General features: G+C 45.5%; 2 protein-coding genes across 3 annotated transcripts; one reads left to right on the forward strand and one right to left on the reverse strand.

Annotated features, from left to right (window-relative positions):
• Window positions 1-566: 566 nt before the first annotated feature.
• ap5b1 (adaptor related protein complex 5 subunit beta 1) lies at window positions 567-4,682 on the forward strand. Its single transcript, XM_090205747.1, has 3 exons — window positions 567-1,363; window positions 1,539-2,342; window positions 2,499-4,682. The coding sequence occupies exons 1-3, from the start codon at window positions 1,226-1,228 to the stop codon at window positions 4,449-4,451; spliced, it is 2,895 nt and encodes a 964-aa protein (XP_090061873.1). The 5' UTR covers window positions 567-1,225; the 3' UTR covers window positions 4,452-4,682.
• Window positions 4,632-11,957, reverse strand: c17h1orf50 (chromosome 17 C1orf50 homolog). Of its 2 annotated transcripts, XM_090204160.1 has the most exons (6): window positions 11,312-11,957; window positions 8,990-9,226; window positions 8,298-8,413; window positions 6,412-6,498; window positions 6,163-6,294; window positions 4,632-5,509 (listed from the first exon to the last, which is right to left on the reverse strand). In XM_090204160.1, exons 2-6 carry the CDS (start codon window positions 9,036-9,038, stop codon window positions 5,324-5,326), a joined length of 570 nt encoding a protein of 189 aa, XP_090060286.1. In that variant the 5' UTR covers window positions 9,039-9,226; window positions 11,312-11,957; the 3' UTR covers window positions 4,632-5,323.
• Between the last annotated feature and the right edge of the window lie 256 nt (window positions 11,958-12,213).

Genomic DNA, 12,213 nt, shown 5'->3' on the forward strand with positions numbered 1-12,213 from the left:
CCTGGGTCGCTCCTCTTTTCAGTTCACTGCAACTGGAGCGAGTTGCAACAAATTCTCAAGCTGGACAGTTTTATCTCACTCCATTCAAGGACTCAATCATGAACACTCTTGCTGACAGTTGTGGCTGCTTTGTGTGATGTATTGTTGTCTCTACCTTCTTGACCTTTGTGCTGTTGGCTGTGCCCAATGATGTTTGTATCATGTTTTGTGCTGCTGCCATGTTGCTACCATGCTGTGTTGTCATGCGTTGTTGTCTTATGTAGTGTTGTGTTGTCTCATCCTATATTTATATTGTATTTATTAATTTGTGTTAAATCCCAGGTCCTGTCCCCACTGGAGTCCTTTTGCCAGGACGTCATTGTAAATAAGAATTTGTTCTTAATGGACTTGCCTAGTTAAATAAAGGTTGGATAAATAAATATATCGTAATTGCTCCTCTTTCACCCCAGCTGCTAAACTAACCCTGATTCAGATGACCATCCTACCCATGCTAGATTACACAGACGTAATTTATAGTTCAGCAGGTAAGGGTGCTCTCGAGCGGTTAAATGTTCTTTACCATTACCAACATTCGGCCACCAATGCTCCTTATAGGCCACATCACTGCACTCTGTAAACTAGTAATCTCTGTATACCCGTCACAAGACCCACTGGTTGATGCCATTTACAAACCTTAGGAAACCAAATTTGAAGAAGACAATGGTCTTATCACTGGCGGAACGATCACAACCCATAGGAATCCCCACCCAGTTAACTTTAAAATGAAGCCCTCAATATTCATGCTAAAACGAATTACCTCGCTCAAGGGCCGCTGCCATGCAAATGGCTACCTTTATTTTGAAGCACACTTAGCGCCATGTGATATCTGATCACATGACTACTAAGACAAGGAAGTGAAACATCTCTAAAAGTGTGATGATCGTTAGTGCGGGTGAGGTGAACATAAGCAGATGTGTACGTAAGAAGCTAGCTATGTGATAATAACAACCGTCGGTGTGGTGTGATTGCACATAAAAAAGGTATGCTGTGAAATACGGATGACAATCGCTTTGAAGACATCACAACACATTGTTTTGCAGGTCGAGAAAAACTTTGCCTGATTTCGCAGACCGTAATCACAGTTGTAGTCGTACCTCTGGTCGTAGGCTACCAACCTTAACTAAACAGAGACATTGTGCAATAAAGGTAAGTCATTTTTTACCTGTAGGCTATATTCGGTTCAACCATGTCAGCGAACTGGCCCGAGAGGATCTCCGCATTCTTGCGCAGCCCGTCCCAGTTCTTGTGCAGCACGACATCGGACATCTTCCTCGCAGAGGTCCTGCACGAGCTGCGAGATGACAGGGCCAGTGACCACATCAAGGTACATTACGTTTTCAGGGCACAATTATTGTATTGAAGCCTCCCGAGTCCCTTCCTATGTATGTATCCACAGGAAGTTCCAGAGCATTTGCTATGGAGGAAGGCACTTTCATTATTAAAGTGTTTAAAAGTTAAACCATTAAACTGCATTATGTCCTCTGTTCCGCCTGCCTCAGGTCCTGCTGTTGTCCCCACTACTTGAGCACCCTACTCTGCTGTGCCCCTCTGTCTTTGTGGGCGAGGAGACCGCCCTGGAGCTCATGTCTGTGTTTGCCCAGTGCTCCCCCAAATCCCTCCCGCTCCGCTGCCACCTTCTCCTGGCCCTCACCTCTGTGCTCCTCTGCTCCTGCTGTGTTAGCTCACACACCAGCGCCTCCCAAGACTTCCTGGACCTTCTCTTACAGATGGCCCAGGACACCAACGACGCACAGGCTGGGGCTGCATTACACCCATTGAGGACAACAGCCTGCGACTGCCTTAGGGAGCTAGAGGCTTGCCTCCCGGGCCTACTATCCCAACGCTTGGAGCTCCTGAGCAGCCTGAGGCAGCAGGAAAACTCCAGGCTTCACCAGGCCTACACGGGGCTCCATGCCCTGGCACTGAGGAATGCTGTGTATCTGCTCACCCAGCAGAAAGAGGCTGGGGCTGGAGACCTGAAGGCTGCACTGGGGAGCAATGAGGGGTTTGTGTGGGGGGAGGGTGCAGACTCCGCACACCCGAACTCTGAGTCACACTCAGACTTGGCCCTCTTCTCGCCCCTCACTCTGGGCACCATGGGAAAAGTTCCTTCCCTGCAGACGGGCCTAGACTGTAAAGAGCTGAGATCGCTACTCTCCTCCCTCTTAGAGGAGTCCTACCTGCTCACATCCCTATCCCAGGCTGCCCTGCTGCGACAGCTGGTGGAGGTGCTTGCCATGGTGCCCGCAGTCTCCCCAACGATACTCAGGGCACAGTTGCTGCGTCTATTGGGCACCTGCAAGGTTAGTAGCAGTCTACTTTTCTAGGATGAGTTATGGAAGAAATAGCAGATTATCCACAGATCTAACCATGCTTGTGCTGTGGTAGAACATTATCAAACCTAGCTGTAAAATCTTAAGATTTATGACCGCATTGTTTAATCTCTCTTGTTGTTGCAGGTGTGTCTTCTTCATACCACTCTGCTGATGAAGGCTGCTTTCACAGACAGCCTGTTCAACGCAGAGGATGAAGCCTTCCTTCTAAAGCGTCTCGTCGGCCTGTCCCAACACCCCCTACTGAGCACGCCTGAGAAGCTCTTCTACATTGACTGCATCCTGCACTTCCCAGAGAACCGACCTATCAGCAGTGGCGACGAGAGCCTGCCCGTGCTCTTGACCCCTCGGCTGGCCGCAGCCCTAGTGCCCACTGTGTTCAATGATAGTGTCAGCATGCTGGCTAGACTGAACCTACTCTCGCTGGTCTACCTGGAGGAAGGAGAAGAAGACAGGGAGGGACAGGGGGGGAGAGGCCTGGCCTACCTGTACGATCACCTAACCTCCCTTCTCCGTATCGTGGAGAACCAGGCCAGTAGGGAGATGGTGGTGACCTTCTTCAGGGCTTCCTTCCTCTTCCTCCTTCACTTCTGCCACGTGGAGCGCTACTCTGAGGACCTGTCTCAGAGGCTGTGTGACCTGTACCTCAGACGCACTCGGCTGGCCCCTCACCTCATCAACCTAGCTGACCGGACCCAGGACCGGCTGGAGGAGTCAGGCTGGGCTGTGGCACTGCTTAGAGCCCTGCAAAGAACCATCACAGAGGCCCCACTGTCCCAGCTCACCTTGCAAGACCTCCGCTGGCACCTCAGGATCCTGGCCCGTGTGGCAGAGGAAGGGGAAGTCCTCCAGAGGGCCACTCTCAACTTTCTGCTGTGCGTCATCACTTCCTCTTCATCCGCGCTGTGTGTGAGCGGGGACTGGCGTCTGGGGAACAGCGTGCTGGGGGTGTGTCGACGCCTGCTCCTGCACCCCAGCTTAGACTCCCTTCTCACACCGCTGGCTGATCTCCTACAGCACCTCACCTGCCATTATGGTGAAACAGACATCCAGGACCACGCCCGCTTGTACTACACCCTCCTCACCACTCTTTCCCAGGAGAAGCTGGCTGGGGTGTTAGCACAGAGGGGAACAGAAAGGGGGCGGCAGGCCAAAGTGCGCTCGCTGTCTGCCATCATGGGCGAGAACGAGGAACTGACCAGCGGTCTGACCGTGCACCAGACAGAGCGACCGCTGCTGAGGCTGGTCAAACTGGACAAACATGAACCAGATGAATGCAGACCAGAGCATAAACCAGACAGTGAACCAGCCTGTGAGACTGAGAGTTCCCCAGGACAGGGTGGGATAGAGGACTACAGAGCCCAGTTCCAGAGTTCCAGCTTCGCCTCTGAAATCACCCTCCAATACCACCTCACACACACTGGAGTTCACGACCCCCATTTCGACAAGCTCTTCAGCATCCGCTTGCACTTTGATCTCACAGACGGCCACTATGAGGAAGTGAGTGACATCAGCGTGCCTTGCCTGTTCAGGACCAGGAAGCCCCCTACAGTGAGGCTGAGGCTGAAGCCCAAGCAGCCGTACCACACCACCCTGAGAGCTAGCGCCATCTTCACCACGGAGGACGGCCTCTCCTGGCACTCCCCGCTGGCAGACCTACATGTGGCCTTCCCTGAGGTGTTTCTGCCCCTCCTCACACCCCTAGGGTGGGCCAGGGAAAAGAAGCAGAGGGTGTTTGAGGGGATCTGGGGTGAAATATGCTCAGGGCAGTCTGAGGGGGATTTGACCAACACTGCAACTAGCCTGTTCTGTGATCAGTTGGAGGATTCGGCTGTGGGTGAGCTGGTGGAGAAGTACTTTCAGAGATATCTGGTCTCAGACTTGGATAAAGGCAGGTGTAATGTGCTCTTCTTCCTCCCACCCCAGTCTCACGTGCTGCTGAAGGTTATCACAGAGGAGGATGCCGTCCAGGTTCATATTGCTACAGACAACTGGAAGCTTCTGCCTTATATTAACTCTTATCTAGAGGACATTACCAAAGAGATTCACAGCACACAGCAAGTCAATGGTGATGTCTGATTCTGAAAGTGGTGGGCTCCATAAAAGAGATGGCTTGTTTTTATGAAATATTGCCCTTTTAACACTTGTCTGATTTCAGTGCTTCCTTTTGTCTCTGCTTTTGAAATGTTGCGTGATACATTTACTTATGACAATATGTTTCGAAGCTGCACTCAGTAAACTGATAATTTGAATCATGGATTTTTGAAAACATTTTAATTTAACTTGTAAATAAAGTCAATGTGTGACTGACTTCTGCTTGTTAACCTCATGCTTAACACAGAAACATTCCATACTTAAACATTTTATTACAGCTGTACAATCATTTTGCAGGTCCCAAAAAACAGAAGATGCATTCTCTCCCAATTACAGGACAGGTTGCCTGTTCCCCCATGAAAATAGAATTAAGACATGGACACAAATCTATTATTAGAGATGGTCATTGGAGTGATCTAGCAGAACAAGAATTTTCCATTGTGTGAAAAGGAATATGCTTTAATTTAAGGAAGTAAATCAAATGCATTCCTTGAAAGACCTTTGGTGCAAAACTGGAAAGTATTTTGAACCTTGAATTGGTTCCTAATGCTATTGTACATGGGGTATTTCCCATTTGGGCAGTTTGAAGAATATACTCAACTGTCTTTGACACAACAAAACAGTTCTGTATGACTAAAGTTTCACATTAAAACCCTAATGGGACCAGATTTACTGAGCTTGCCTAAAGGTTTGTGCCAGATGAATAAGAACTAAATGAATTGTTTTACAATACACATTTGCCTCCCAAGTTAGCTTCTGTTTCTCAAGCTATTAAATCTGTCCCTGTATGTCCATTAAGACCATTTAATGCCACTCAATGTGGCCTCTTTAAGACAGTCCTGTTCCAGGTTGCAGCTCTACTTTGAGATGTTCTCAAAGTTGGGCTCTAAGCAAGGAGGCAGGGCTGTCTGCTGGCTTAGGATTTTGTCCATGATGGCGATTTCAGCGTCCTTCTTCGCCACGTCATCTATAGGGGTCCAGGACATGTCGTATTGAAGCTTGAACGCACCACAAGGCTTGTGAGGGCAGCCGGCACCCCAGTCCTTCAAATGAGAGATGGGTGAGAGGCCATTACGCAATTTCATAAAAGAAGCCAAAAAAGTGTAGTGGTGGGTCAGCATAAAAAAGTACTTCCAGCCTTACTCCACTAGGCTTTTCTGAAGAGAGACATTTTAGTGGACCTACACCAGTTATTGAGTAACCAGTAGAGTAAATATTAGCGCCATCTTTTGCTAAAAGGGTTATGGGTTTGGCAGACACCCAATGGGCCATTTCATTCCTATATTCAAATTAAAGTGGGACTATGTTAATCTTCCTATATCCATTAAATGTTCTGTGTGTGCTACTGTGCTTACACAACCATGCTGTGGCCAATGCATGTGCACACAAAGACCCAAGTGGTCAGTCAGCACCACCTCTAACTGGCTAAAGAGAACATTATCAACTCCCTTCAGGGTCACATGCAGACTGAGCATCTAAATGTCCAAACTCATATCATTATGCGCCACATGGTGGTAGACGTTCTGTAACAGTTACTCAATCTTTCAGCTGCTGTATGTGCTGGGGGCTTTCCCGGGTGATTGAAATTTTAGAAGTGTTGCAGATGGAAATGTGACGATCTTTAGGAGTAGAGTAATATCTCAACGCTCCAAAGTATTGTGCCCTGCTGAAAGCCGCCCAGGTGCGATGTACTTACCTGAGGCGAGAGGATAGAGAAGTATTTCTGTCCGGAGGGCCGCTCGTACAGGTAATACATGTTCCCTGGCTTCTTGACTACATTACATGCAGCGTGGTGCAGCTCAGCATCCTTCTTGGCATCCTCTAAAACCTACACCAGAGAACAAAATCATTCAGATCAAACCAACTTGCATCACTAATGCTACTTAATTATCTCCCTATATCAATTACATAGATTGGTTACATAAAGTCAAATATAAGCCATCACCTTTCTGGCTTGTTCCTGCAGGTATCTAATTTGATCAGCAATGACTGTCAGTCTGTTGCAGGCGTTGGCTCTGACAAAGTCATCTCCCTAGGAACCAAACAAGGTTAATCTCAAACAGAATGTCTTCATCATTATGATACATTCTTTATGGGGCCACGTCAAACCAAAGTTAAGGTTCAGAATAGCTCAGTTGGCAGGGGAATGCTCCTGGCAACACCAGGGGTTTGTACAGTGTCTTGCAAAAGTATTCATCCACCTTGGCGTTTTTCCTATTTTGTTGCATTACAACCTGTAATTTAAATGGATTTTTATGTGGATTTCATGTAATGAACACACACAATAGTCCAAATTGGTGATGTGAAAAAATGAACTTGTTTTTTTAAAGTCATAGGTATTCACCCCCTTTGCTATGAAGCCCCTAAATAAGATCTGGTGCAACCAATTACCTTCAGAAGTCACAATTAGTTAAATAAAGTCCACCTGCGTGCAATCTAAGTGTCATATGATCTGTCACATGATCTCAGTGATCTATATATACACATACACACCTGTTCTGAAAGGCATCACCACCAAGCTAGCAGTACCATGAAGACCAAGGAGCTCTCCAAACAGGTCAGGGACAAAGTTGTGGAGAAGTACAGATCAGGGATGGGTTCTAAAGAAAATAATCTGAAACGTCGAACATACTACAGAGCACCTTTAAATCCATTATTAAAAAAGGGAAAGAACATGGCACCACAACAAACCTGCCAAGATAGGGCCGTCCACCAAAACTCACAGCCCAGGCAAGGAGGGATTTAATCAGAGGAAACAGAGACCAAAGACAACCCTGAAGGAGCTGCAACGCTCCACCTCAGAGATTGGACTATCTCTCCATAGGACCACTAAGTCGTACACTCCACAGAGCTGGGCTTTACTTAAGTGGCCAGAAAAAAAAGCCATTGCTTAAAGAAAAAAATAAGCAAACATATGGAGCCCAATAAGCAAGATGTTTGGTGTTTGCCAAAGGGCATGTGGGAGACTCCCCAAACATATGGAAGAAGGTACTCTGGTCAGATGAGACATTTGAGCTTTTTGGCCATCAAGGAAAACTCAGTCTGGCGCAAACCCAACACCTCATCACACGAGAAGATCATACCAACCGTGAAGCATGGTGGTGGCAGCATCATGCTGTGGGAATGTTTTTCCATCAGCACAGACTGGGAAACTGGTCAGAATTGAAGGAATGATGGCCGGTGCTAAATACAGAGAAATTGTTGAGGAACACGTTTCAGTCTTCCAAAGACTTGAGACTAGGACGGCGGTTCACCTTCCAGCAGGACAATGACCCTAAGCATACTGCTAAAGCAGCACTTGAGTGGTTTAAGGGGAAACATTTAAATGTTTTGGAATGGCCTAGTCAAAGCCCAGACCTCAATCCAATTGAGAATCTGTGGTATGACTTAAAGATTGCTGTACACCAGCGGAACCCATCCAACTTGGAGTTGGAGCAGTTTTGCCTCGAAGAATGGGCAAAAATCCCAGTGGCTAGATGTGCCAAGCTTAGAGACATTCCCTAAGAGACTTGCAGCTGTAAATACTGCAAAAGTTGGCTCTACAAACTATTTACTTTTTTTTTGGGGGGGGGGGGTGTATGCACGCTCAAGTTCTGTTGGTCTTATTTGTTTGTTTCACCAAAAATATTTTGCATCTTCAAAGTGTTAGGCGTGTTGTGTAAATCAAATGATACAACCCCCTCCCCCCAAAAAAATATTTTAAGGCAACAAAATAGGAAAAATGCCAAGGGGGGTGAATACCGTCGCAAGCTACTGTACTTGAGTCTGCTTACTATGATCATCCTTATCATTATTCCATTAGGATCATTGCAATGCCATTCATTTAATTACCCTCTGTACTTGTGTTGCCAGAGCAACCAGGTCCATGGGGTCTCCCACCCTGTTGGTCTGGTAGGAGCTGACTAGTTCTAGCCCATTGGGGTTGCTGCTGCTCTCCACCAACTGCACTGCAAACACACAGGGACACTTGAAACTTGCATAACACAAACTGAGGAAAGGTGACAAAGCTAGACATTTTTGTGAAGCTTTCTGCATGTCTAGACTACATGGATTTACTGATTGCAACACCCATTTACGTAGGCCTGTAGTCTTAAATGTCTGTCCTCCCCTCCACCAATAATCTCAGCCAGACTGACTATAATACATAACCTGCTCCACATCTCATGATTTGAGTGACTTGTGCCTTGCTTCCTGACCTGCAAGCAAACACTTTCTGTTCACGTTTAGCAAAAGCCAGCTGCTAAAACGTAGGCAAAATTGCTGACACCGAACCAGGTGTATGACGGTGGAATATCCTATTGTAAAATGTGAAACTGTAATGTAAAAAAAGTTAGTGTTAAATAAAAATTCCCTTTGAATGTGACCAGCTAGAACGAATAGTCGAGCTAAAAGCCTACAAGAGTTCTAAACTACAACAATGAATCAAATGATACTTAAGTTAACATTCCATTCACACCCTATACAGGACATTGATTGAGAACAATTAAAAACAACTATCAATGCTAAACAGCAGGAAGTCTTACCTGTGGTTGTTTTGTCTGGTTGATTCGGGAGGCTAACTGTCCTGTCCATTTTCTTTACTGTAACTAATTTGGTGTACAATGTAGCAAAATGCTCTCAGAAATAACCAGTTGCAACTGGAGCTCAGTAATAGGTTTTGTAACCGCTGTGCTGTGTGAAAGTTTGACTGGCCAGCAGGGGGTTGTTTTAAGGTCTTGCGTCTCCACCTACCTACAATAGTAGGCCATTTAGTTGCCAGTCTGAAAATGATTACAAAACGTTATTTCAGTATAATTGTTGAACAATTATAATAATAACAATAATTTAAATATCACATTAAACGCTAGATATAATTAATTGCCATGCTGGCGGATGTTTATTGTCATTATTGAGTGAAAGGGAGACTTTTATTGTAGGGCTTAGAACACAGGGGAAGGTGTAACTTGTGTAACAAAATTGTTACATACATACGCTATTTTGGAAGGAACGTGGAGAAAGATCTTATGAAATTCAATTGCAGTGAAATATATAATGTGTGAGACCGAAATCCTGCAAAGTAAACAACCAATAAAAACACAGAATGAGGACCTGACATGAGTGTGGTCAAGACTCATGACTGAGACTGGTTTGGGAACGTGGACTGTTCCCAGACAGGAAAAAAATATTTGCTGTTTATCACTGCAGAGTGCATGCTCTTCTCTCCTAGGTTTCAATGCACATGTAGTAGAAATCTACTTTAAAATGGAAATGTCGAATATTAGGGATGGTACATTCTGACAGGCCTAATTTCTCAGCCTATTGCAAGAAGGCTACACGTAGCCTAACTGAACATATTATTAGTACTATTAGTACATACTATTAGTCATTTTGGGACAATAGGTCGATAGGCTATAAGGGAGCTTTGGCTCTTGACGAGGTTGTGCTAGTTTTTGTTATTTTTCCTTCAAAAAAAGTTTTATATGGCTATACAGACGAGTATGGCACAATATGGGTGTCACCTTATCAACAAATTCAGAACATTCCAAATGATGCATTTAAACCCATAGGTGTATTGTGACAGATTCGGGTCCAGGTCATGGACACCAAAATTTTTTTTGGTTGTGGGTAATAACAAGTGTCAAAAGTCTAGGTGAGGTCAGTCACACTGCACAAAAATAGATGGGAGCTGTTGTCAAACCAGCTGTGGGACGACTTTTTCTTGAGCAGATGGTCTGGCCGGAACATAATTATATGAGGGGCCTGCCATATACACATTCACAGTTGTATATGCTCCTCTGGTTGCTTCAGCTTTGTGAAAAGACAATATTTTATTTAACTAGGCAAGTCAGTTAAGAACAAATTCTTATTTACAGGGGCAGAATGACAGATTTATACCTTGTCAGCTCAGGGATTCGATCCACCAACCTTTACAATGCTTTAACCACTAAGCTACCTCCTAGCCAGGAGGAAGCCCCTCGACATCATATGTAATTGACTCTGACCTCCAGAAACTTTGTAACAACATTGAGCTGACTGCAAATGTCCCCTCTCAACCACAAAGCTCTTGATGACCTACACCAGGGATCATCAACTAGATCCAGCTGTGGGACGACTTTTTCTTGAGGGGATGGTCTGGCCGGAACATAATTATAAATATATATATATATTTTTTTTTTGGGGGGGGGGGGGGGGGGGGTTGAGAACCTTATGTTCTCCAACACTTGTAAGGACTTGCAATTATAAATGTCCAGACATGATTTACAGGTTGAGTATCACATTTATTGTAATAATGTGGGATATTTATCATGTGGAATATATTACCTTCAACCTTTATTGAAGTTGTATTGTCAATTTGGTAATTGGTAGGGTTTGTGATGCATTATGGGTATGGCTACAAGAATCTTGTCATTGCTTTGTTTGTTAGACGAGATGAGACAGATGAACAGGCAATTATTGAGTCTGGGTTTTCATTTGAGTTTATTATTGCCTACTTTTGTTAATTGTCGTTGTCACCCCCTGACCTTAGAGAGCCGTTTTATTTCTCTATTTGGTTAGGTCAGGGTGTGATGTGGGGTGGGCATTCTATGTTTTGTATTTCTGTGTGTTTGGCCGAATGTTGTTCCCAATCAGAGGCAGCTGTCTATCGTTGTCTCTGATTGGGAATCATACTTAGGCAGCCTGTTTTTCCACCTTAGTTGTGGGTAGTTGTCTTTGTTAGTGGCCTGTAGCCCTAGTAAGCTTCACGGTCGTTTTTATTTTTATTATTTTTGTTATTTTTATTTTTTTAAATGTAAATGTTTTTTTAATTTTTTTATTGTTTCTAGTTTTGTTGGCGACATTTAAAATTAAGAGAAATGTACGCTCACCGCGCTGCACCTTGGTCCGGTCATTTCCCTGACGAAGTTCGTGACACAACTACCCACCACAAACGGACCAAGCGGCGTGGCCGGGAGGAGCAGCGTTTTCTGGAGGAATGGACATGGGAGGAGATCTTGGAAGGCAAGGGACCCTGGGAAAAGGCTGGAGAGTATTGGCATCCAAGTGAGGAGATAGAAGCGGCGAAAGCAGAGCGGCGACAATACGAGGAGTTGGCACAGCGGAGCAGGCACGAGAGATTGGCTGAGTCAGGTTGGAGACCTGAGCCAACTCCTCGTGCTTACCGTAAGGGAGCGTGGTACTGGTCAGGCTCCGTGTTATGCGGTGGAGCGCACGGTGTCTCTAGTGCACGTTCAAGACTGGACTTTGGCTGGGCCACTCAAGGACTTTCACATTCTTGTTCCCAATCCATTCCAGTGTTGCTTTGGCTGTATGCTTGCAGTCATTGTCCTGTTGGAAGTCAAATCTTCAACCCACTATAAGGTCGTGTGCACTCTGAAGCAGATTCTCATCAAGGATTTGCCTGTATATGGCTCCATTCATTGTTCCCTCTATCCTTACCAGTCTCCCAGACCCTGCTGCTAAAAAGCATCCACATAGCATGATGATGCCACCATCATGCTTCACGGTAGGGATGGTGGTAGACGGGTGATGAGCTGTGCCTGGTTTCTCCAGACATAGCGCTTTGCATTCAGGCCAAAGAGTTCCATTTTTGTCTCATCAGACCACAGAATACTTTGCCTTTTTGAAAACTCAAGGAACTTCTGAGGAAAGGTTCTTCGCTCAGACTGTGCTGTCTTCTGGAGTAGTAAAGGCCTAGTTCACTAATACTGTTAGAAAAAACACAACGACTGGAGTAGTGGTGTGAAAAGTACTCAATTGTTATACTTGA

The sequence above is a fragment of the Oncorhynchus mykiss genome, chromosome 17 (assembly GCF_057628025.1).
Source record: "Oncorhynchus mykiss isolate SJ-2025 chromosome 17, ASM5762802v1, whole genome shotgun sequence".
NCBI lineage: Eukaryota > Metazoa > Chordata > Actinopteri > Salmoniformes > Salmonidae > Oncorhynchus > Oncorhynchus mykiss.